The 27044-nt window shown below is 39.7% G+C and overlaps 3 protein-coding genes and 1 long non-coding RNA gene across 5 annotated transcripts; all 4 read left to right on the top strand.

Annotated features, from left to right (window-relative positions):
• The first annotated feature begins 69 nt into the window (after positions 1-69).
• Positions 70-3640, top strand: LOC148097835 (uncharacterized). Its single transcript, XM_087831015.1, has 6 exons — positions 70-112; positions 1587-1686; positions 1886-2245; positions 2533-2601; positions 2710-2856; positions 3332-3640. The coding sequence occupies exons 2-6, from the start codon at positions 1588-1590 to the stop codon at positions 3638-3640; spliced, it is 984 nt and encodes a 327-aa protein (XP_087687141.1). The 5' UTR covers positions 70-112; position 1587.
• A 1220-nt stretch (positions 3641-4860) lies between these two features.
• LOC148097832 (uncharacterized) lies at positions 4861-19600 on the top strand. Its single transcript, XR_015716631.1, has 5 exons — positions 4861-4883; positions 15260-15291; positions 16435-16460; positions 18431-18461; positions 19546-19600. It is a non-coding gene; the product is annotated as an uncharacterized LOC148097832 (long non-coding RNA).
• Positions 5258-7451, top strand: LOC148097834 (uncharacterized). Of its 2 annotated transcripts, none has more exons than XM_087830521.1 (4): positions 5258-5763; positions 5905-6156; positions 6787-6822; positions 6993-7451. In XM_087830521.1, the coding sequence occupies exons 1-4, from the start codon at positions 5634-5636 to the stop codon at positions 7250-7252; spliced, it is 678 nt and encodes a 225-aa protein (XP_087686647.1). In that variant the 5' UTR covers positions 5258-5633; the 3' UTR covers positions 7253-7451. The 2 variants fall into 2 exon arrangements, with proteins under 2 accessions (XP_087686647.1, XP_087686646.1); XM_087830520.1 differs by having other exon boundaries at positions 6733-6822.
• On the top strand, positions 9506-11080 carry LOC148097833 (uncharacterized). Its single transcript, XM_087830664.1, has 5 exons — positions 9506-9728; positions 9867-10118; positions 10628-10717; positions 10891-11029; positions 11074-11080. Exons 1-5 carry the CDS (start codon positions 9605-9607, stop codon positions 11078-11080), a joined length of 612 nt encoding a protein of 203 aa, XP_087686790.1. The 5' UTR covers positions 9506-9604.
• Positions 19601-27044: the final 7444 nt, after the last annotated feature.

Genomic DNA, 27044 nt, shown 5'->3' with positions numbered 1-27044 from the left:
ACAGATTGCATCACAATTTGTAACATAAAAGACCATAAAAGTCTTTCTGAAGAAACTTTCGGTCAGAGTCACAGCTCTTCTACTTTGTGCTCTTGTGATAACTTCATAAAACGTAAGTTTTGATATTGGAGCCGTTTTTTTAGTGCCTTTATACTATGTACAACACATTATAATGTAGTGAAAGATAAAAGATCTAGCCATTTAAGTTCCTGTGAATATAAAGACTGTCAAAGTACCCCTAAAATTCGGTCTGACTTTTCTATCGGCCTACGAATGTTTTATATATGTGTATCTTCATTTTTCTCTCGAAGAAAAAAAATCACTTTTGATAAATTCACATTTAGTATTGATAGCAATGTATTTGTAGGTGTCATAGTTTGATGAACTTATTGTTTCAGGGATATTTAATTGAAAAAACTATCTGAATGTATTCATGAAAATGGCATCTATTTTTTTTATGAAATATTAAGATCTTACAGAATCAGACAAATCTTCCAGATCTATAACAGTTTTATAAACTTTAAGACGTTACGTTTGGGCTGTTAGTAGGAAAAAATTGCTTAAGGCTGGCACTCTGCCCTGGCAACCGCCTCCCAACTTTGCAAGCCAATTATTTTCCCAGTCTATACAGCAGCTGAGTAACCAATAGGAGTATAGCTAAGTATTTATCGTATTCATAGCCCTGTATTGTCATGAAATTGTACTGTGCCGGAAGACAATATACATAGCAGACAGGAGGAATAGTTGACAGGAACATATATAAAAGAGAAATCTATTCAGCCCTAATGTTTCCACTGCCTGGTGCAAAGGGTGGTGGTCATCTCCCACAGAGCTGTTTTCTGGTCAAAAAATTGCCATTTTCTGCCCAGTTAAGGAGGGCGGGACTCACCTAAAAGCAGGGACAGTAATTCTATAATTTTATCGTCTCAAATGATTAAAAAGGGGAGCCAATACGAACTAAAGCCACAGAGACCAAGCAGGTGCACTATGTTTTTGTTTGTGTGTGTGCGCACCTGCCCTGTATGTGTTGGGGGAGGGGGAAGGGCAGGCAGGCAATCTTTAAGATGTAATGTTGCTGTTTTTCACTTCAGGAGCATAAATCCTTTTTCAGATAATCTTCCTATGATGATTCATTGTTTTCTATTGTCCACTGTAACCTATTTTCAAGTATTATTTTAATTAATAATTATTTTAATTATTATCTGAAAAAAATTAAGTGGGGAAAAGAAAATTGTGATTTTTTTTTCTGCGTTCCATCCAGAGTGAATTGGATAGACTTACATGTGCTGTAATATTTGTATGTATTTTATGAAGGCTCATAAGCGTTAAATTAATTTTCAGACCAACATTTTGTAAAGATAATTTGTGTTTTTACAGAAATATTGAAATGTTTTCAGGTATGTAAATATCAAGCAGGAACCTCAGAAACACACTTAGGGTTGAGGAAGTTCATGATGTGTTTGTTTTATATCAAAATGTGAATAGACGACATGAAAGCAACAGATGTTACTGTATTCTATCAGAACTGGATCCAGCAGAAATGTATGAACCTGTTAATGTGTTTGTTTTGCTTTTTTTTTTTTCAGAATGGCCTTAAGGAAATTGACAGATAACCGGCCTGAGACGCCGTACTTCCGGCCCCCACCCATTCACATCAGGGTGTTAAAATCCTGCGACCAGCTAAAGGTGATTCAATTCAATTTTATTTATATAGCATCAAATCACAACAACAGTCGCTTTAAGGCGCTTTATATTGTACAGTAGATCGTACAATAATAAATACAGAGAAAAACCCAACAATCATATGATGTAGACTTTTACATGTATGAACGTGGCTATGGAGTAAGATCATAGAAATACATTTCTTTATTTATGTATTTATCAGGTGATCAGCTGGGATATGCAGGATGGAGGGGTCAAACCACTGTCAACAAAAAAAAATAAAGTGGCAGCCATCACTGATGGTGAAACAGTGGTAAAAATCACCTTATTTGAAGAATTCTCCTCCAAAGTAAAACAAGACATGTCCTACATGATGAGGGGACATGAGCTGAGGGGCCAAGCTCCCCCTTATCTCATTAACATTACAGCAAGGACCCAGTTCTTTAAAGCTCCAGCCCTTGCAGTGTCAGAGGCCCTCATCATAAAGGCGGAGGAGCTTCTTAATCCACCTTCCCCAGCAACACCACTAAACATGAGCCCAACATCTGGAGGGCTCATGACAGTGGAAGGGGAGGTTGTGGAGGTAAATATTTGTGGTTCCATCAGAATTGATATTGCTTTAGGTTTTCTAAGAAACCATTACTTTTTTGTCTTTAAAAGTAAAAATAATAATTTTATTGTTCTTGTCAAACAAACACAAAATTGTGAGAACAAGATCAACCACTATTATTTTGTAAATGGTTGTAGATTTATCATTAACAACAATAATAAAATAATAGATGTAGTAAGTCAAGAAAGAAGCACCTATATGTACACACACAGATTTATGCAATCACTATAACTGACATTATATTTTAATTGAATTTTCAGTGTTCGGCAGTGAGGACAGTTTGCTCAGGCAAACAACTGGTGCCAATAAGAACGCTCCAGCTAAAGCAGGTAATGGTGCAACTAAAGTGAAATATTGAAAATGGTGAAAATAGGCATAGTTGAGATTTCTATTAGTTAATGAATAAATGTTTCATTCTGTCATTTTTGTGATTTCAGGATGGGCATACCATGACTGTCTCTTTGTGGAGGGAGGCATCAGTTGTCGATGTTCATGTGGGAGATCAGCTAAAGATCTCCCATGTGAAAGTGCACCGCTCTGCCTATGGAGTACAGCTCCAGACGACTTCCCATACAAAGATTGAGGTATGAAGAAGCCATATGTTTGTATCAACATGTAATAGTAATGTCATTTGCCAAAATGTTTAGAATTATAGGTGGTCCAAAAGATTGACTCTGTTCATCTGGACGTAGCATTTTCAAGTGGGAGAAATGTTTCATCACTCATCCAAGTGACTTCTTCAGTCTCAGCGGACTGCAGGTTTCTGTGGTCTTTGATCAGTGCTCATGACAATTTGTATATTATTGACCAATGAACTGACCTCCCAGCCTATTGTTTCTTCAGTGGGCTAGTTTCAGTCATTATGCAATGTACTGTTTAAAAGATTGGGTAAAAGAGACTGAAGAAGTCACCTGGATGAGTGACGAAACATTTCTCCCACTTGAAAATGCTACATCCAGATGAACAGAATCAACCTTTTGGGATTTACTTACATGGATCATTGAGCATGCATCAAGACGTGATTACCATATTAAATATATGCTTTTTGTGTATCGACAGACAAAGGAAGATGAAAGGACTGAAGTATCTATAGTTGGTGTGGCCACTGCAGAGCAGTGCAGTGCACTGCAGTCCACCCAGCTGCAGGTTCTCCTTCAAACTGGAGAAACCCTCTTCATTGAAGAGAAAATGTGGAAGCCCTACGAGGAGGAGTTTGAGAAGGACACGATCACTGTTACTGTAAAAATCAAAGGAAAACAAATAGTAGACATAAAAAAAAACAGAATAAACATATATATATATGTGTATATATATATATACACATATATATATATGTATATATATATATCTATATATATCTATATATAGATATATATAGATATAGATATGTGTATATATATATCTATATATATCTATATATATAAATATAGTTCATTTGTTTTGTTTGTATTTTTTAAAATGTTCAAGTTGCTATGTTCATTCATTTAAACAATATTTAAAAGTTATATTTTCAATTGCATTCTTATGCTAAGTGTTTTGTAATCTGATAAAATCTAATAAATAGCTGAATATGCATAAAGCAGTCTCATGTTTATTAAATGAAACAGAAGACATGGTTTATAAAACACTCTCTAATGTACAGTTACATTGCATGCTCTGTACAGAGCTTAACAGACGTTTTAAGCACTAAAAACCTTCGATAAAGAACACTCCTCCTGTAGGCCAACAACTGCCTATCTCTATGTTCAACATCATATAATACTGTTTTTATGTGTGTGTTTTTTAGAAGGCTGAAAGATTATATATATTTTTCTTAAACAGTTTGAAAACATTAATAACAGTCATTTTCAGTTTCCCTAAGTGTTGTGGTGTATTAGCTTCTGTGCTGGCTGAAGCCTATCAGGGCAAGTCCATTTAGCTCAGAATTCATATGATTACTACCAATGTTTATTAGAATAAAAGAAATAAATGTGAGAAGAACATGTGAGTAGTTGCTGTTAAAAAGCCTCATGGCAATGGGGATAAAGACCCTCCTGAACCTCTGAGTCCTGCAGTGCAGTGAGATGACCCTCTCACTGCAGTTCATCTTGTCCTGTGAGGATGCTTAGGTAGCTGTATTTATTGTTCTCCATTTTAGATTACAACTTCTTCCTCATCTGCTCTGCACAATGTCTGACTGACTCGACATCTTTGCAGACTGTCCTGCATTGTTTTGTTTTTTTAGGTCTGGTGAACTCTTTACCACCTCCTTGGTGTTGGTGTTCAGGAGAAGACTGTTGTCATTGCTTCAGTCAGTTAAATAAATCTATATTAATACATCACATTTTAACACAATGACCTTATATTGATTTATGACTTTTAATCATTAATTCAAATTTAAATAATCATGTTTGAAATATTTATTCAACTTTAAAAAATTAATTTCTGCTAGTTTTTTTCTGTGGCAAAAAATACTGTAAAATTATTATTAAATTTACATTTACATTACATTTGTTTTACGTTCTCAAGGTCCATTTTGTGTAATTTCCCACTACCAGTGAATGCCTCTTTTTTCTTACGTCTCTGGCTCACTTCTGAACCTCCGCCCACTTTCCCCCGGATCGCTGCCCCGGTAAGCTGCTTCTCTTCTCTTCTCTGAAATGTTTATTATCTGTTTGAGTGATTCACCGAGTTGTTGTTAGTGACTTATAAAGCCAGTCTAAGTATAAGTCATATTAAAGCAATACAATGTCTGATTTTTTAGTGAGAAGTTGTAAATTTTCTATTTTAAAGGAGTTTTCGAGAAGCTAGCCCTGACAACCCAATGCTAACGCCTAGCGCTTTTATAGACCCAGTTTGAAATGACAATGGTTCATTTGACTGTATGCTACACCTTATTGTGTTGTTTCATTAGCTTCATTCGGCGTGTTAGTATTTCTGAGTCTGTTACGGAAGGTGCAGTTAGTTCTAACAAATCAGTCGGTTAAAACCGCCTCATTATTTACGGTGTGTTCACACCGAACGCGATGGACGCGAATAGAGCGTCAGGTTTACATGTAAAGTCAATGGAAAAGCGCGATGACGCGCGATTGTGGGTCCCGCGAAAATTCGGAAGCAGATTTGCGTCGCGAAAACGCCAAAACGCGTGAAACGCGCGTCAGTGTAGCGCGTCTGGCGCGTTTGACTCGCGAATAAAACCACGCGCGTGAGTTTTTGTGTTGCATTTTGTGCATACGCGCGTTTCGCGTCTACCGCTCGAGTTGGAAAAAGCTGAACTCCAGCGTCAAATCGCGCCGCGACAACCAATCAGGAGCCTGGTGACGTGGCTCTGACCTAGGTCAAAGGGGCAGATCCAGCCAAAGCCCTTCATTCTTCATTCAGTATGGAGGAAAAGCTAATCAGAGCCGTGGCTAATCACCCGGAGTTATATGATGCTAGCTACTACTTCTACCGAGACAGGAATAAAAAGGACCTAGCTTGGAGACACATAAGTGAGGAGATCGGGCAACCTGGTAAGTTCATTCCTTCTTCTTTTTAATTTTCAGACTGACCCGATGTACCCGCGCAAAAGCTAGCAAGCCCGCCTACTGTCCCGCTATTTTCCCACTGATGTACAAATACCTTTCCGCTAACAAGATAATGCGTTTATTCAGAGGACATCTGCAGGAGAAAGTGGAAGAGCCTCAGGGACACTTATAATAAGGAGAAGAAGACAGAGAAGGAGAAGGGGAGTGGGTCTGCAGCAGGTTCGGGGAGAAAATGGAAGTTCTTCGCGGTCATGGGGTTTCTGGACCCCTTCCTCACCCCGCGGGAGACTAGCGGAAATATGGTGCGGACCGTGGAGAACTTCTCCCCCGAGGACCAGGGACAGCCCGAAGAGGCAGCAGGGGAGTGTCAGTCAGAAGGTATGTTTACAATGAGTTAATGTAGGCAGTTAATTTATGCGTGTTGTCATACAGGAACATATTTTGTTTATTAATAAACAGTATACAGTAGTCCCGCTGTTCATCCGTCACTGCCTCGCCTTTTCGTTGATTTTTTTTATTGCACCGTACAGCTTTCAACAATGCGCATTGCATTCTGCAGCCCAAATGACAAATCTCCTCCGTGTCGTGTCTCCTGCGCTTGCCAAACTTATCATGTTTGGTTTTGATAACCATCACGTCCAATAGAAAAAAACAGCACAAAAACACTCATAACTATGACCCTTATTCGGAAATACACACCTGCACCGGGAGCAAAAAAGGCGCACAAAAGTGGCGCCGCAGACGGAGAAAAAGCACGGCATAATACTTTTACGTTTTAAAATCGACAAAGGTTTGCACTTTGAGAATCAACTTGTGAGAACTGTGACTACTGTTCATGTGCTGCAATAAATGAGAGACCACTGTATATAATAATAAGTATATAAGTATATAATAATATAATATTCTCTATGACTGTTGTTTTCAACCTGTTAACATCTAATATTGTCTTGATAGAGTCAAGTAATCATGCAGCAGAGTCCTCAACTGTCTCTTCTCCTGGCTCTCCAGTCTCTGGTCCCTCAGCTCCTGCTGCTGCACCCACAGGTATGAACATCAAGCACTGACAGCTTTTTACTCGCTTGAATTCCCTTGTGATCACCTTTACTAAATATCTACAACCAATCTGTTTATATCCTGTTTTTTTCAATTTTGAAAATGAAAATCTAGTAGCAGCCTTCTCATTACTTTGTGTTGTTTTGTGCTGTGTTTTACAGGCCCACAGAGGAGGACAGTTCGAAGGCGGGCGAGGGACGGGTCCCAGGACGGTCCATCGGCGGTGGAGCTGGCCATCCTGGAGTCCCTAAAGAGGCCACGCCCGTCTCCAACAGAACATTTCCTCCTCGGCCTTGTTCCTGTTCTGGAGAGCATGCCGCCTCAGACACGAGAATTCGTGAAATTTCAAATTTATAAATTAGTTTTTGAAAACAGCACAGCTGTGTTAAATTTGGAAACATTGGACCCTAATGATCAGTAGTTTTCTGATGAGGCAGCAGCTCTCCAGGGCAGAAACAATGTTCTTATTTTTCTCCTCCTTCTCCCTGAGGCTCTTCCACTCCAAGCTGGGTCCTTTTTATTCCTGTCTCTCTGTAAATAGTTAAATTTCATATATTTATGATAAATGTTTTTGTTAATGAATTTATATATTTTTTCAAATAAACATTTATAATGACTAATGTCTCTGTTCTACTACACAGCAAATATTGGCACCCGACTTGACACAAGTAGAATTTATTTCATATTATACTAATGACAAAACATACTAATACAGTGGGATGCAAAAGTTTGGGCAACATTGTGAAAAGTAATTATTTTCCTGTACAAATTATTGGTTGTCACAATAAAAATTGTCAGTTAAATATATCATATAGGAGACACACACAGTGATATTTGAGAAGTGAAATGCAGTTTACAGAAAGTGTGCAATAACTGTTTAAATCAAGCAGGTGCATAAATTTGCGACACAAAAAAAGAGAAATGAAATAAATATTTAGTGTATATCAATGTGTGTGTCTCCTATATGATATATGTAAGTGACATTTTTCATTGTAACAGCGATTCATACAGGAAAATAATGACTTTTAATAAGGTTGCCCAAACTTTTCCACCACACTGTATATAGGAACATAGTGAAGACAAGTTACTTAAGAGAGTAAAAAGAGGTTAGTTTATTTTGGAGTAGAGCTCCATTTATTAAGAAAAAATTAAAAGGACAGGAACACTCTTTAGAGGTTTGTGGGTGGCTCTTAAAAGAGCCGTTGTGGGGAAGTCACTCGGACTTCAAACAGGCTACTCCTTTGGTTGCCAAGACACAGCTCCCTCCGCCGAGAAGTGAGCCATGAATTTCTCCCTCACCAGGACAGCCTCTCTGGAGGAGTTGTTTGCTGGCAAGGAACCTGGACAAAATTGTTTAAAATGAGTATTATGTGTACTGCAGTTACAAAATACATTATTGAAATTCCAAAATTACAAATTGCAAAACATAAATCTTACATAAAACCTTTTGTAATTATAAGGATAATTACATGATATATATTAGATATAATCTAAAACAGTCTGCGGGGATTATATACAAATATTCAACTATCCCAGAATTAAACCAGGTCTAAATAAAAAGGAGTGAGTATCACTACAAAGGTTAACTCAGTGGTCCTAATGCTACAGTTTGATATCAGCAAACACCGAGCGCATACATTGATATGACACCACAGACATGCTATCATTCAAACACTGATAACAGTATAAATCGAATTAAATCGGGACTTGATGAGACCTTCTGAGTATCACTAGAAATATTATAAACAGTCGTCTCCATACCACATTCACTGTTAGCATAGCACATCCATGTTAGCAGTGTAAAAATGGATGGTTTAGCATGTATTAGCACAGGTATCAATAAAGGACTACCGTATTAAATACTTTTACTAACCTCAGGCAGATGGACAGGCGCTCTGCAGGTGGGATTGAGCGCCTGTAATTGGTGTCTAGGCGGGCGATTCTGGGACCGACCCGGGGAAGCAGGTCCTCAAACTGGCCGAGTGAAAGACGGTGATGTCGCTGGAATCGGCCGTCATCCAGGCGCAGCTCCTGGAGCAAATGGTGAAACTCACCAAACTGCTCACGCCTCTGGAGGACCTGATGGACCCAGGTACGGCGAGGGCGTCTTTTACGCCGCTGCTCTGCTCTCCACAGTACATAGAGAAGGGAGACTCTCTCTTCAAGCGCTAACTCGACAGCTGCCATCTTGCAAAGATACCGGTCTGGCACAACTTCCTCCCACATCCCTCCCACATTTCCGGTTCACGCGCGTCAAAATATGATATTTTGACGCGCGATGGATTTTTCTTGGACACGCGTTGAGGCGCGAATGTGCACGCGTCAAATTAGGGGCGTTTGGGGCGTTTTTGTTCGCGTCCATCGCGTTCGGTGTGAACACACCGTTAGGCTGTAACGGTGTGTTCACACCGAACGCGATGGACGCGAATAGAGCGTCAGGTTTACATGTAAAGTCAATGGAAAAGCGCGATGACGCGCGATTGCGGGTCCCGCGAAAATTCGGAATCAGATTTGCGTCGCGAAAACGCCAAAACGCGTGAAACGCGCGTCAGTGTAGCGCGTCTGGCGCGTTTGACTCGCGAATAAAACCACGCGCGTCAGTTTTTGTGTTGCATTTTGTGCATACGCGCGTTTCGCGTCTACCGCTTGAGTTGGAAAAATCTGAACTCCAGCGTCAAATCGCGCCGCGACAACCAATCAGGAGCCTGGTGACGTGGCTCTGACCTAGGTCAAAGGGGCAGGTCCAGCCAAAGCCCTTGATTCTTCATTCAGTATGGAGGAAAAGCTTATCAGTGCTAATCACCCGGAGCTATATGATGCTAGCTGCTACTTCTACCGAGACAGGAATAAAAAGGACCTAGCTTGGAGACACATAAGTGAGGAGATCGGGCAACCTGGTAAGTTCATTCCTTCTTTTTAATTTTCAGACTGACCCGATGAACCCGCGCAAAAGCTAGCAAGCCCGCCTACTGTCCCGCTATTTTCCCACTGATGTACAAATACCTTTCCGCTAACAAGATAATGCGTTTATTCAGAGGACATCTGCAGGAGAAAGTGGAAGAGCCTCAGGGACACTTATAATAAGGAGAAGAAGGCAGAGAAGGAGAAGAGGAGTGGGTCTGCAGCAGGATCGGGGAGAAAATGGAAGTTCTTCGCGGTCATGGGGTTTCTGGACCCCTTCCTCACCCCGCGGGAGACTAGCGGTAATATGGTGCGGACCGTGGAGAACTTCTCCCCCGAGGACCAGGGACAGCCCGAAGAGGCAGCAGGGGAGTGTCAGTCAGAAGGTATGTTTACATAGAGTTAATGTAGGCAGTTAATTTATGCGTGTTGTCATACAGGAATATATTTTGTTTATTAATAAACAGTATACAGTAGTCCCGCTGTTCATCCGTCACTCGCCTTTTCGCTGATTTTTTTTATTGCACCGTACAGCTTTCAACGATGCGCATTGCATTCTGCAGCCCAAATGACAAATCTCCTCCATGTCGTGTCTCCTGCGCTTGCCAAACTTATCATGTTTGGTTTTGATAACCATCACGTCCAATAGAAAAAAACAGCACAAAAACACTCATAACTATGACCCTAGAAAAAGCGCGGCATAATACTTTTACGTTTTAAAATCGACAAAGGTTTTCACTTTGAGAATCAACTTGTGAGAACTGTGACTACTGTTCATGTGCTGCAATAAATGAGAGACCACTGTATATAATAATAAGTATATAAGTATATAATAATATAATATTCTCTATGACTATTGTCTTCAACCTGTTAACATTTAATATTGTCTTCATAGAGTCAAGTAATCATGCAGCAGAGTCCTCAGCTGTCTCTTCTCCTGGCTCTCCAGTCTCTGGTCCCTCAGCTCCTGCTGCTGCACCCACAGGTATGAACATCAAGCACTGACAGCTTTTTACTTGCTTAGATTCCCTTGTGATCACCTTTACTAAATATCTACAACCAATCTGTTTATATCATGTTTTTATTTTCAATTTTGAAAATGAAAATCTAGTAGCAGCCTTCTCATTACTTTGTGTTGTTTTGTGCTGTGTTTTACAGGCCCACAGAGGAGGACAGCTCGAAGGCGGGCGAGGGACGGGTCCCAGGACGGTGGAGCTGGCCATCCTGGAGTCCCTAAAGAGGGACTCCAGGATGTTCCTTGTTCCTGTTCTGGAGAGCATGAGAGCATGAGCATGACGCCTCAGACCCGAGAATTCGTGAAATTTCAAATTTATAAATTAGCTTTTGAAAACAGCACAGCTGTGTTAAATTTGGAAACATTGGACCTTAATGATCAGTAGTTTTCTGATGAGGCAGCAGCTCTCCAGGGCAGAAACAATGTTCTTATTTTTCTCCTCCTTCTCCCTGAGGCTCTTCCACTCCAAGCTGGGTCCTTTTTATTCCTGTCTCTCTGTAAATAGTTAAATTTCATATATTTATGATAAATGTTTTTGTTAATGAATTTATATATTTTTTCAAATAAACATTTATAATGACAAAATGTCTCTGTTCTACTACACAGCAAATATTGGCACCCGACTTGACACAAGTAGAATTTATTTCATATTATACTAATGACAAAACATACTAATACGGTGGGATGCAAAAGTTTGGGCAACATTGTGAAAAGTAATTATTTTCTTGTACAAATCATTGGTTGTCACAATAAAAATAGTCAGTTAAATATATCATATAGGAGACACACACAGTGATATTTGAGAAGTGAAATGCAGTTTACAGAAAGTGTGCAATAACTGTTTAAATCAAGCAGGTGCATAAATTGGCAACACAAAAAAAGAGAAATGAAATAAATATTTAGTGTATATCAATGTGTGTGTCTCCTATATGATATATGTAAGTGACATTTTTCATTGTAACAGCGATTCATACAGGAAAATAATGACTATTAATAAGGTTGCCCAAACTTTTGCACCACTGTATATAGGAACATAGTGAAGACAAGTTACTTAAGAGAGTAAAAACAGGTTCGTTTATTTTGGAGTAGAGCTCCATTTATTAAGAAAAAATTAAAAGGACAGGAACACTCTTTAGAGGTTTGTGGGTGGCCGTTGTGGGGAAGTCACTCGGACTTCAAATAGGCTACTCCTTTGGTTGCCAAGACACAGCTCCCTCCGCCGAGAAGTGAGCCATGAATTTCTCCCTCACCAGGACAGCCTCTCTGGAGGAGTTGTTTGCTGCCATACGACCCAGGCCTTGCAACGGCTCCACCACAGCAGGTGCCCCTCTCTCGTCCACACAGCGCAGAAAATTGTGGAGAACACACGTTGCCTTCACACACTTCTCCGCTCCGTCTAAATAAAAAGGAGTGAGTATCACTACAAAGGTTAACTCAGTGGTCCTAATGCTACAGTTTGATATCAGCAAACACCGAGCGCATACATTGATATGACACCACAGACATGCTATCATTGCAAACACTGATAACAGCATAAATCGAATTAAATCGGGACTTGATGAGACCTTCTGAGTATCACTAGAAATATTATAAACAGTCGTCTCCGTACCACAGTTTGCTATCAGTAAACACCGAGCATTCACTGTTAGCATAGCACATCCATGTTAGCAGTGTATAAATGGATGGTTTAGCATGTATTAGCACAGGTATCAATAAAGGACTACCGTATTAAATACTTTTACTAACCTCAGGCAGATGGACAGGCGCTCTGCAGGTGGGATTGAGCGCCTGTAGTTGGTGTCTAGGCGGGCGATTCTGGGACCGACCCGGGGAAGCAGGTCCTCAAACTGGCCGAGTGAAAGACGGTGATGTCGCTGAAATCGGCCGTCATCCAGGCGCAGCTCCTGGAGCAAATGGTGAAACTCACCAAACTGCTCATGCCTCTGGAGGACCTGATGGACCCAGGTACGGCGAGGGCGTCTTTTACGCCGCTGCTCTGCTCTCCACAGTACATACAGAAGGAAGACTCTCTCTTCAAGCGCTAACTCGACAGCTGCCATCTTGCAAAGATACCGGTCTGGCACAACTTCCTCCCACATTTCCGGTTCACGCGCGTCAAAATATCATATTTTGACGCGCGTTGGATTTTTCTTGGACACGCGTTGAGGCGCGAATGTGCACGCGTCAAATTAGGGGCGTTTGGGGCGTTTTTGTTCGCGTCCATCGCGTTCGGTGTGAACACACCGTAAGGGTATGTAACGTGCCGCCATTTTAGAACCATGGCGGTACATTACATAATTGAAGCGGCAGGTTCTGCAACTTTGAAGGAGCCATTTTACCGCCTCTGACCCAACAGCGGGAGAAAAAAACAGCCCATGAATTTGGATTTTCCTCCTGAGTACCCGGCCTTCGCGTTCTACGTCGGCCAGGTCCTCGGAAGGTCGGGTAGGCCGGAAATAAACGGCTGGGGAAATTGGACGGTCTAGCCTTCTGATTAGCATCACCGCTGTCTCGGTGGAGTTTAATAAACTCGGCGTCTGCTCCTTGCTATCTAGGCGTAAATTCTCAACCATCTCATAATTATTTTTAATCAGTTTTCTGTTTGACGTTTAGTCAGCTGTGTGAAAACCAAGGAGGAACCCACCCGGGGGATTAATACAGTTTTATGTTATCTAATCACTTTAATGTCAGCCAAACCGATTTACTCACGAAAAAATAAAACACTGAAAAAAGCCAAACAATATTTTTTTTTAGGTTGTCTAAGTGACTTATATATTACGTTTAACCCGGGTATCGAAAGTCCGCGGTGATCTGAAAATGATGTGCCGGAGTTGTGCCGCTCTCGGCGGCTTCAGTGACCCTCGAGCTCCCGGCTTGCTATCGAGCTGGTGGGTAACAGACGTCTCCAAAAACGTTGAAGCACTTTTGCAAATATGCAATATCTTGATAAACCGAGCAGATATTTGATGTTTACACAGGTACTTTCCCGCCTGAAAATATGTTAAAAGTTTATTTTGTGACTCAGAAAGATTAGTAAGAGTAACTTTAAAACTTAGTAGCGGCCGCCATTGTTGGAAACTGAAGTTTGGCTGGGCCGCATAGTCGTGTCCAAATTCATGGGCTGCATCCTCCTGAGGCCGCATTTGTAGACCGATTACGTCACAGCGACGTGCCGAAGGCTGTCCAAATTCGTAGACTCCTCCGAATGCAGCCGACAAATGCGTCGTCCTTTTCCCCGAATTTGAAGGATGGGTCGGGTGTGTCCTTCCTGGCCCACCATATCCCAGAATTCATAGCGCGGCCCAGCCAAACTCCAGTTTCCAATAATGGCAGCCGCTACTAAGTTTTAAAATTACTCTTACTAATCTTTCTGGGTCACAAAATAAACTTTTAACATATTTTCAGGCGGGAAAGTAGCTGTGTAAACATCAAATATCTGCTCGGTTTATCAAGATATCGCATATTTGCAAAAGTGCTTCGACGTTTTCGGAGACGTCTGTTACCCACCAGCTCGATAGCAAGCCGGGAGCTCGAGGGTCACTGAAGCCGCCGAGAACGGCACAACTCCCGGCACATCATTTTGAGATCACCATGGAGTTTCGCTACTCAGGTTAAACGTAATATATAAGTCACTTTTTAGACAACCTAAAAATGTTATTGTTGGGCTTTTTTTCAGTGTTTTATTTGTTCGTGAGTAAATCGGTTTGGCTGAGATTAAAGTTATTAGATTAGATAAAATAACATTTTATTAATCCCCCGGGTGGGTTCCTCCGGGATTTTCACACACACAGAAAACTGATTAAACAGAAGTTTGAGACGGTCGAGAGTTTACGCTAGTGTCCTGTTATATTTTAGATAGCAAGGAGCAGACGGCCGAGTTTATTAAACTCCGAGACAGCGGTGACGCTAATCAGAAGGCTAGACCGTCCAATTTCCCCAGCCGTTTACTTCCGGCCTACCCGACCTTCTGAGGACCCGGCCCACGTAGACCGCGAAGGCCGGGTCCTCAGGAGGATGCAGCCCATGAATTTGGACACGTCTGTGTTGGGGGTTAATTAATGGAAGGGGGAGAGAGAGAGGATAAAATACATATTAAATACAAGAATAATAACATATCTTAATGAGAAGGAGACTTTTCACATTTTTAAAAACTGTTTAACAAAAGCTTGTTTGTTCAGGCCCGCATTTAAATACAACCTAAATCTGCAGCTCTGTTTAACTTTTCACTTTATGAAAAATTAATGAAATAAAAAAGGCCACCTTCAAATAAATAAAATTCAGCATTGGGCCATTAATATTACTAATAAGGTGTATAGATATTTATTTTAAAACATCAGCATATTAAATGATACTGTGTGCACTTGATAATATTTTCAGGAAGTAGAATTTGAATGCAGGCCACCTCAAATGTTAAAGCCTCCAAATATATCATACAAGTTAACTGAATCTTAACTGATGCTGATTTTAGTTGTCTGATTCTGTATTTTTTCCTCTTTGTCTTTTGTTACACAGAGTGAAATACATCGTGAGTTTTGCCTTTGCTGGTAAGTAAACAGTCATTGTAACTGAAGCAATATAAACCCGGCATTGTGTAACATGTTTAGCAATTAGCATACAATAGTTTGGCTTTTTGTGACATCCATTGACTGACAGGCAAAAACACATAGTCAGGATTTATAATCTGTAGCAGCAAAGCCCCCACACAGGACCTGGCTGTAGCTCAAGTGGTAGAGCAGGTCATCTACTGATTGGAAGGTTGGTGGTTCGATCCCTGGCTTCCCCAGTCTGCATGCCAAATATCCTTGGGCAAGATACTAACCCCAAATTGCTCTCCGATGCATCCATCGGAGTATGAATGTGTGTGTGAATGTTACTTAGAAAGCACTTAGAAAAATGTGCTTGTGCGAATGGGTGAATGTACAAGTTGTGTACAGCGCTTTGAGTGCTCAGAAAGAGTAGAAAAGCGCTATATAAGAACCAGTCCATTTACCATCCATCTATGTCTCTCCCTGAAAATGTTCCTGAAGTTTAATAGACCATTTATATCTGATTTTAATTTTGATGGCTTCTCAAATCATACATGTTTTAGGTGAGTCAGTATAAGTGGTAACTTAAACACCACAGCTATTGATTTATATTGTGTCTCATATTCTGCTCAAGTATTACATTAAAGTCAGAACAGGAGTGAATGGAAGTGGTAGTTTAAACACTTGAGCAATAATTAAAAAAAAATATGTTAACCAAAGTTCTGAGTCGATAATCTTTGCTATATTAAAGCCAGTGTGTAATTTATGTAGACTATCATTTTTTGTATCCAATATTTTTAATATGAAATGAAATTTAAAGTGATGGTTTTTCAAATTTTATTAAAACTGACTTGTGATAGAAAATGTTGGAGCCACAAAGCTTCTTTGTAGGAAATATTTGGTATATCCTGCATTGTGCCAATAAATATTGGTGCCTATTCTTTGCACTTCTGTAGTAGTGAATGCTTTTATTACACATGTTATAGCCATGTGAGACCCTGCAACTAATGTTTTTCATGTTTAGAGTGCAGTAAGTTAAAGGCTTTAAGAAATCGAGGATCTTAATGGTTAATTTTTGTCACAGTAAGCTGGATTGAGTGTAAAGAGGGTCAAAAGTCTGAATCATTACACAGTGATCTGATTATTGTTTCGTTTCTCTAGACTGCTGATCTGATCGTCTTAGTCTGGTAAGTAAAGGTTGTGTTTGAAATACAGTGCTGGGAAAAGTCTTTCTTCCTTGCAGGTTTATTTTGTTTTTGCTTTTGTCACATGTTTCATATCATCTAACAAGGAGAACCTGGATGAATACCAAAAAGCATTTTTAAAGTCATGATTTTTAAAGTCATGATTTTATGTATGAAGCAGAGAAAAACAAACCAGAACAACCTAAGATAATCTAATGAGCAACAAGTACCATCATGCATTTACAGTAATTAATAATGACTGGTTTACATCACTGAGGGGATTTTGGTCCACTCTACTTTCAGAATCGTCTTAATTAAGGTCCAATATAGGGTTTTCAAGTCATACCAACTATCTCAATTCCATTCAAGTACAGACTCTAATTAGTCTACACCAAGAGTTTTGTTTCATTCGATCGTGGCTCAAGAGTTGGGAGTTCGCCTTGTAATTGGAAGGTTGCCGGTTCGAGCCCCGGCTCGTACAGTCTCGGTCGTTGTGTCCTTGGGCAAGACACTTCACCCGTTGCCTACTACTGGTGGTGGTCAGAGGGCCTGGTGGCACCAGCGTCCGGCAGCCTCGCCTCTGTCAGTGCACCTCAGGGTGGCTATGGCTACAATGTAGCTGCCATCACCAGTGTGAATGGGTGGATGACTGGATGTGTAAAGCGGTTTGGGGTCCTTAGGGACTAGTAAAGCGATATATAAATACAGTCCATTTACCATTCAGAGTTGGACTCGTGTGCTTTAGATCAATTTCCTGCTGTGAATCCCAAGTGTGATTAAACTTAAGCTCAGGACCTGATGGCTTGATGTAGGTCCTGAAGGAGTAAAATAACAGCACCATGTTTGACTTTATTGCTGGTGTTTGTTTCTTTATTGTTGTTGTTTTTTTGGTAATGTTTTGTCTCACTATAGAAGATTCAGTTTAGTGCAGTGAGTCAGCACAGCTCTTGGTTATGATCAAGATATTTTTTAGCAAATGTGAAAAAGGAGTTGTTCTTTTTGGCCAGTCATTGATTTTGCCTGTTCACCTACAACATCTGGGAGGATTTTTGTTTTCTGGGGTCTCCAAATCTGTATAATCTGTAGCAGCAAAGCCCCCACAGGTTTTTGTAAATCTTTCCAGAATTATAACTCTCTCTGAGTTTGTTTCACATTAGAGCGGCTCACGACTAGCAGTTTAAATAAATAAATTAAATATTCACATAGGGCAGGGGTCACAAATTTCAGTCTTTAAGGGCTGGCGTCCTGAAGCTTTTCCATCTGTCTCTGTTACAACACTGGTGATGGCAGCTACATTGTAGCCACAGCCACCCTGAGGTGCACTGACTGACTGGCGCCGGACACTGGCGCCACCAGGCCCTCTGACCACCACCAGTAGGCAACGGGTGAAGTGTCTTGCCCAAGGACACAGCCACCGAGACTGTCCGGGACTCGAACCGGCAACCTTCCGATAAGTCTTTAAAGCAGGTTTAAAGAAACTGTCTGCTCTAACCTCAGTGTGTGGTTTTTGTTGGACCACACAATATTTACAGTAAGTTATTGTAGCAGCACATCTTGGTTTAAGTTTCCCGACTCTGTTTGTTTTTGTTTTAATAGAATTTCAATGCAGGCCACCTCAAATGTTAAAGCCTACAAACATTACATACAAGGCATCATTTGTGATTGTTGTATGCTTTTAAATAGCAAATCACTGGTTATGATTTCTACTCTGTTATGTAATAGAACCTAAATTTTAGAACATTACATGACTAAGAAACTTGTGTTTGCTTATTGCAAATGGATAAAATCTCATATTACCTTTATGAGGAGAGTGATTAAGGTGTAGAGAAAAAAAAAACAGTTGTTGTTGTTTGTATTCCAACTGTGGTAAACAAAGAAATTTCCTGAATCTTTTTGACTACAGAGAGTGATGCATTATTGACTCTGATGCTGATTTGAGTTGTCTCATTCTGTATTTTTGTCTTTTGTTATAGAGTGAACAGATCTTTGGTTTTGCCTTTGCTGGTAAGTAGACAGTGATGGTGATGTTTAGTAATTTACTTACAGTTTGGCTATGTGTGTCATCTTGCCATTTGCTCTGGGCAAAAACACATAATCAGCATTTATAATCTGTAGCAGCAAACCCCCCACAGAGGACCTCTGACTGCCCCTGAAAATGTCCCTGAAGTTTAATAGCCCATTTATGTCTGATTTTCATTTATGATGACTTATCAAGTCCAAATGTAGCTAAATGTCAGAGTTGTCTTTATACAATTGTTCGATTTCTCATTATGTTTGTGGATTTAAGTATCAAACAAAACTATGAAAGTGCTTTAGGTGAGTATAGGTGGTAACTTAAACACTTAAGAGCACCACAGCTATCAATTTTTATTGTCTCTCATATTCCACTTATGAATTAGCATGAAGTCACAACACTAGAAGTATTTTGCCTGAGTGACTAGAAGTGATACTTTGACACTTAAGCAATAATAAAAAGTAAGAAAATCAAAAGTGTGAATAGGTATATTAAAGCCAGTATTTTAGAATCAAATATAAATGTTCCCAAAAAGGGACATACTGCAAAATACATAAATATTCCTGCCAATAGGTACAATGGAAGGACTTTTTAGTATAATATTTTAAGAAATTTTAATTTCAATGACAAAACGATGTGCCACTGACATTGCTGTAACATGTCAGTATTTACTTGTATTTTGGATTTACATATTCAGACCAGACTAACTAAAACCCAATGAGGTTTTCTGTTACTTCTGATTTAAACAATTATTTTGCATCCAATGTCTTTAATCTGAAATGAGATTAAAATTTGTGGTTCTTCACATTTTATTAGAAACATTTGGTATATCCTGCATTTGTGCCAACAAATATTTGTGCCTATTTTTTGCACTTCTGTAGTAATGAATGCTTTTGTTACACGTGATAGCCACGTGAGACCTAAAAATTAAGAGTACAGTTAAGTTTATAAAGGCTTAAAGAAATTGAGGATTTTACCAGTTATTTTATGACAAAGTAAATTTAATTGTGTGTGAAGAGGCTCAACAGTCTGAGTGATTAAACAGTGATCTGATATATTGTTTCCTTTCTCTAGACTACTGATCTGATCGTCTCAACGCTGGTAAGTAAAGGTTTTGTCTGAGGTACAGTCCTGGGAAAAGTATTTTTTCCTTGCAGATTCATTTTGTTTATGCTTTCTTTTTTTGTCACATGTTTCAAAATCATCTAACAAGGATAACCTGATACACCTAAACCTGCCTATGTATACCTAAATACAAAAAGCAGTTTTAAAGGGATGATTTCATGTATAAAGTGGAGAAAAACACTAAGTTGCTGTAGCAGCACATCTTGGTTTGAGTTTATAGACTTAGTTTATTGTTTAAATAGAACGCAAGTGTCCTTATAACAGCTCCACCACCATTTGTTAAACATTGTCATTCAGTTCAGTCCAATACTTTACTGTAGAAATCTTAATTGTGTAAAGCTCTATGTACTGTATTTTTCAGATTACAAGGCATGTAAATAAATTAGTCTGTTTTTAAGCATAAGGTACATTAAGGTAAACAAAACAGTCAGATAATTTGATCTTCATTTAACTCATAGTAACTCTCAACATTGTTAATTTGTAGCACAGAAAATACAGAACAATACACTCACTTTTTCAGTTAATTCCTCTTCCACAAATCCATCAAATTCTTGATGGGCTGATCAGTTTGAAATGTGCTTCGTAAGCATGTCTCTTAACAGTTGCCACGTCCTTGTACACACACCATACTATTATGTTAAAGCACCATACGAATTACTCCAAGAGGCTCCTGGCTATGGTAGCCATAATGCTCCAACAGTACATCAAGCGGTGCAGCTTTGTAGCTTACCAAACTCTTACTAAATATTTGACAGAATTTTGAGCACCGTGTACCACATAAATCCAGTTCGAGGTCAGTAAGCACAACCTGCTGCAGACAACCCTCTCCTTCTATCATTATAAGCAATTCTGTCTGTCCTATCACTCTTCCTGCTCTATCTAATTTGAAAGCCATTCTATCTTGTATCCCTCTATCCCTACTGCTCTATCTAATTTTATCAGAACCCATTTTCAGAAATCCAAGTTTTCAGAAATTGTTATCAGAACTTTGTCGATCTGTATTCAGAATTCTGAGAGATCTCCACTCTCACTGCTCCTTCTTTCCTGTCCTCTCACATCCAGTCATTTTGTTAGAAATTACAAGTAGAAGGTTGAATATACAGTAGTAGAATTACAGTAGACTTTATAGTAGAAACTACTTACACAGCCCTACATTTGCAGTTTTAGTCTCAGCATTACACTTTGTAATAAACACTGATAGTTTGGCTTACAGGTGAAATTACCTGAATATACCTTTTTAAAGGTTTATTTGTAATAAGATAATCTTGTTATTCTGTAATATATCCAAAGTGCTATATTCACATAAATATTAGATTATTTCAAATACATTTGGCTAGTTGTTTCATTGACTATAACATTTGACTGCAGTAAGTGTGTACTATTATTATTTAAAGACAAAGCCATTTCTGTTACTGAGTGTAAGTGTTCAGCTGCAGTTATCATCGAGAAGCTGCCCTGCTGTCACTTGGTGTTCGCTCGCTCTGTGGTATAGTATCGCTTCCTGTTCCTGCTCAAACACAGTGGTGTTTCTGAGTAGCTTATTTGCTTAGCAGTTTAATTAACAACTTTTAAATACATTCTTTTTTTTCACAGTATAATAATCTTCACGTGCTTCATCCGAAGCACACTTTCTGTGTACTCACTACCTAATTTATAGCCAAAGTATTCACTCACTGTCTCTGTACTGTTTTGCTAGCTTAGCTCGTAGCCGACCCGTTAGCACCATGGCTACTTCACCTGTCCCTTCTGCACTTTCTTGCTCATTGTGTCAGATGTTTAGTTACTCCTCGGCCTCCTTTAGCAGTAATGATATCTGTAACAAATGTAGCATATTTGCAGCTCTGGAGGCCAGGATTACTGATCTGGAGACTCGGCTTTGCACCCTGCTCTCACCCTTAGCTAGCCAGGCCCCTGTAGCTGGTGCAGCCGAAGATAGCGTAGGCCCCGCTAGCTGTTCCCCGGCAGACCCCAAGCAGCTGGGGAAAGAGGGCTGGGTAACGGTGAGGAGGAAGCGTAGTCCTAAACAGAAGCCCCAGGTACACCACCAACCCGTTCATGTGTCTAACCGTTTTTCCCCACTCGGCGACACACCCGCCGGGGGTCAAACTCTGGTAATTGGTGATTCTGTTCTCAGACATGTGAAGCTAGAGACACCGGCAACCATAGTCAATTGTCTTCCAGGGGCCAGAGCAGGCGACATTGAAGGAAATTTAAAACTGCTGGCTAAGGGTAAACGTAAATTCAATAAAATCATAATTCACGTCGGCAGTAATGACACCCGGTTACGCCAATCGGAGGTCACTAAAATCAATATTGAATCGGTGTGCAACTTTGCCAAAACAATGTCGGACTCTGTAGTTTTCTCTGGTCCCCTCCCCAATCAGACCAGGAGTGACATGTTTAGCCGCATGTTCTCCTTAAATTGCTGGCTGTCTGAGTGGTGTCCCAGAAACGATGTCGGCTTCATAGATAATTGGCAAACCTTCTGGAGGAAACCTGGTCTTGTTAGGAGAGATGGCATCCATCCCACTTTGGATGGAGCAGCTCTCATTTCTAGAAATATCGACAAATTTATTAAACCCCTCAAAACATGACTATCCAGAGTTGGGACCAGGAAGCAGAGTTGCAGTCTTACACGCCTCTCTGCAGCTTCTCTCCCCCTGCTACCCCCCCTGCTACCCCCCCAAAAACCCATCTCCATAGAGACTGTGTCTGCTTCCAAAAAGACAAAAAACAAACTAAAAACCAGCAACAAACAACTTAAACATTTACAAAGAAAGAACAATACAGTATCCACATCTGAACCAAAGAGTAAAACAGTGAAATGTGGATTATTAAATATTAGGTCTCTCTCCTCCAAGTCTCTGTTAGTACATGACTTAATAATTGATCAACAAATTGATTTACTCTGCCTTACAGAAACCTGGTTGCAGCAGGATGATTATGTTAGTTTAAATGAATCAACACCCCCGAGTCATTCTAACTACCAGAAATCTCGAAGCACAGGTCGAGGGGGCGGTGTGGCTGCAATTTTTCACACCAGTCTATTAATTAATGAAAGACCAAGACAGACTTTTAATTCATTTGAAAGCCTGATGCTTAGCATTGTCCACCCCAGCTGTGAAACTCAGAAACCAGTCTTACTTGTTATCATCTATCGTCCACCTGGGCCTTACACAGAGTTTCTGTCTGATTTCTCAGACTTTATATCTAATTTAGTTCTGAGCTCAGATAAAATAATTATTGTGGGTGATTTTAACATCCATGTTGATGCTAAAAATGACAGCCTCAACATGGCATTTAATCTGTTGTTAGACTCAATTGGTTTCTCTCAAAATGTAAAAGAACCCACCCACCACTTTAATCACACTCTAGATCTTGTTTTAACATACGGCATAGAAACTGAACATTTAACAGTGTTTCCTGAAAACCCTCTCCTGTCTGATCATTTCTTGATAACATTTACATTTACAATAATTGATTACGCAGCAGTGGAGAGTGGACTTTATCAAAGTAGATGTCTTTCTGAAAGCGCTGTAACTAAGTTTAAGAATATAATCCAGCCACTGTTATCATCGTCAATGCCCTGTACCAACACAGAGCAGAGCAGCTATCTGAACGTTACCCCAACAGAGGTCGATTATCTTGTTAATAATTTCACCTCCTCACTACGTACGACTCTGGATACTGTAGCTCCAGTGAAAACTAAGGTCTCTAATCAGAAGTACCTGACCCCGTGGTATAATTCTCAAACACGTACCCTAAAGCAGATGACTCGTAATCTGGAGAGGAAATGGCGTGTCACAAATTTAGAGGATCATCATTTAGCCTGGAGAAATAGTTTGTTGCTTTATAAGAAAGCCCTCCGCAAAGCCAGAACAGCTTACTACTCATCACTAATTGAAGAAAATAAGAACAACCCCAGGTTTCTCTTCAGCACTGTAGCCAGGCTGACAAAAAGTCAGAGCTCTTTTGAGCCAACCATCCCTTTAACGTTAACTAGTGATGACTTCATGAACTTCTTCACAAATAAAATTTTTATCATTAGAGAAAAAATTACCAATAATCATCCCACAGATGTAATATTATCTACAGCTACTCTTAGTTCCATTGATGTTAAGTTAGACTCTTTTTTTCCAATCGATCTTTCTGAGTTAACTTCAATAATTACTTCCTCCAAACCATCAACGTGTCTTTTAGACCCCATTCCTACAAAACTGCTCAAAGAAGTCCTGCCATTGATTAATTCTTCGATCTTATATATGATCAACCTATCTCTAATAATCGGCTATGTACCACAGGCCTTCAAGGTGGCTGCAGTTAAACCTTTACTCAAAAAGCCATCTCTAGACCCAGCAGTCTTAGCTAATTATAGGCCAATCTCCAACCTTCCTTTCATATCAAAAATCCTTGAAAGAGTAGTTGTCAAACAGCTAACAGATCATCTGCAGAGGAATGGTTTATTTGAAGAGTTTCAGTCAGGTTTCAGAGTTCATCACAGCACAGAAACAGCTTTAGTGAAGGTTACAAATGATCTTCTTATGGCCTCTGACAGTGGACTCATCTCTGTGCTTGTCCTTCTTGACCTTAGTGCAGCATTCGATACTGTTGACCATAATATCCTATTAGAGCGATTAGAACATGCTGTGGGTATTACAGGTATTGCACTGCAGTGGTTTGTATCATATCTATCTAATAGACTCCAGTTTGTGCATGTAAATGGAGAGTCCTCTTCACACACTGAGGTTAATTATGGAGTTCCACAGGGTTCAGTGCTAGGACCAATTCTGTTTACATTATACATGCTTCCCCTAGGCAGCATCATTAGAAGACATAGCATACATTTTCACTGCTATGCAGATGACACCCAGCTCTATCTGTCCTTGAAGCCAGATAACACACACCAATTAGTTAAACTGCAGGAATGTCTTAAAGACATAAAGACCTGGATGGCCACTAACTTTCTGCTTCTTAACTCAGATAAAACTGAGGTCATTGTACTCGGCGCTGAAAAGCTTAGAAATATGGTATCTAACCAGATTCCTACTCTGGATGGCATTACCTTGGCCTCCAGTAACACTGTGAGGAACCTTGGAGTCATTTTTGACCAGGATATGTCCTTCAACGCACATATTAAACAAATATGTAAGACTGCGTTCTTCCATTTGCGCAACATCTCTAAAATTAGAAATATCCTGTCTCAGAGTGACGCTGAAAAACTAGTTCATGCATTTATTACTTCCAGGCTGGACTACTGCAATTCATTATTATCAGGATGTCCAAAAAACTCACTGAAAAACCTTCAGTTAATCCAAAATGCTGCAGCAAGAGTACTGACAGGGACTAGAAAGAGAGAGCATATTTCTCCTGTTTTGGCTTCCCTTCATTGGCTTCCTGTTAAATCCAGAATTGAATTCAAAATCCTGCTCCTCACATACAAGGTCTTAAATAATCAGGCCCCATCTTATCTTAATGACCTTGTAGTACCATATCACCCTATTAGAGCACTTCGCTCCCGCTCTGCAGGCCTACTTGTTGTTCCTAGAGTATTTAAAAGTAGAATGGGAGGGAGAGCCTTCAGTTTTCAGGCCCCTCTTCTGTGGAACCAGCTTCCAGTTTGGATTCGGGAGACAGACACTATCTCTACTTTTAAGATTAGGCTTAAAACTTTCCTTTTTGCTAAGGCATATAGTTAGGGCTGGACCAGGTGACCCTGAATCCTCCGTTAGTTATGCTGCAATAGATGTAGGCTGCCGGGGGATTCCCATGATGCATTGAGTTTTTCCTTTCCAGTCACCTTTCTCACTCACTATGTGTTAATAGACCTCTCTGTATTGAATCGTATCTGTTATTAATCTCTGTCTCTCTTCCACAGCATGTCTTTCATCCTGTCTTCCTTCTCTCACCCCAACCGGTCGCAGCAGATGGCCGCCCCTCCCTGAGCCTGGTTCTGCCGGAGGTTTCTTCCTGTTAAAAGGGAGTTTTTCCTTCCCACTGTCGCCAAAGTGCTTGCTCATAGGGGGTCATATGATTGTTGGGTTTTTCTCTGTATCTATGAAGCGCCTTGAGGCGACTTTTGTTGTGATTTGGCGCTATATAAATAAAATTGAATTGAATTGAATTGAACTTTGCTAAAAAGTAATAACTTAGCAGAACTGCAATATCTTAGAGGAAACATAATACTTGGCAGAAATACAATAGCACAGCAGAAATATTGTAACTTACCAGAAACATGATAACTTCTCAAATATACAAGAATTTAGGAGAAAGTATAAGATAACAGAAAGAATATATTTAGCCAAAAATACTTAAACATTACAGAAACACTATGATTTAGAAAAATAGTACAACATAGCAGAAATACTGTGATTTACCAGAGACACTGTGATGAACTATGAATATTGCAATTTTAAATTAATACTATGTTTTAGCACAAATACTATAATTTGATAGAAATACTATCATTTGGCAGAAATACTATGTTTCAACACAAATACTCTGGTTTAGCACAAATATTATAACATAGCAGAAATACAATTATATAGCAGAAATGCTATATTTAGAAAGAAAAATATAATATAGTAGAAATACTATGATTTATCAGAAGTACTGTAATCAGCACATACTGTAACATGACAGAAATTCCTCCCCTTAGTAGTAATACTATAACATAACACAAATGTTATGATTTGGCACAAAAAGCATGATTTGGCAAAAATACTATGATTTAGCAGAAATACTATGATTGAGCAGAAGTACTAAGATGTAGTAAAAGTACTTTGATTTAACAGAAATACAATTATGGAGGAGTAATACTTCAAAATGGGAGAAATATTGATACACACACACATACACAGAGCCTAAAGGGAACAGTATTTGTGCCATGGAGTGTTAACAAGAATGTGAGGTCCATATTAGAAAAGCTGGTAAAATCATAAAAGTTTGCAGAATTATAATAAATGATGAATATGAATTACTGGTGTGTGATAGTGTATTAATTTATAAGGAAAAAAACATGTTGACCAAGGTGGGATTGAACTCACAACCTTTGGGTCGCAGACCCGTGTCACTACCAACTACGCCACTGGGGAAGAGAGTGTGCGCCTGGAAAACAGGGTCATGAGCAGTCAGAATTAGATCGCGGTGAGAGGCAAAAATCGCCATTTTCTGGAGTTCCAAAACGTCATGTAAGTCAAAAACTAGATGGACTAGTAGCATAATTCTTGTACTGGGTGAATCAGCAGACTTTGGTGTACTTTGACTGCGATTTCCATTGCTCTTTGTACATCCGTCGCTGAGATATGACGAGAGAAGAAACGGCAGACCTCAGATATGATTGGCTGTCTGGGAAGCCGTGCAGGCCCTGATATGTCAATTTGAATGTCTCAGTCCTTACAGAGGATTGGCTGCCTGGGGACCTGACAGTAATATATAGAAATAGTATGATT

The sequence above is a fragment of the Neolamprologus brichardi genome, chromosome 17 (assembly GCF_056152115.1).
Source record: "Neolamprologus brichardi isolate AB-2024 chromosome 17, ASM5615211v1, whole genome shotgun sequence".
In the NCBI taxonomy this organism is placed as follows: Eukaryota; Metazoa; Chordata; class Actinopteri; order Cichliformes; family Cichlidae; genus Neolamprologus; species Neolamprologus brichardi.
The sequence above is the reverse complement of the archived record's forward strand: the minus strand, read 5'-3'. Positions and strand labels throughout refer to the sequence as shown.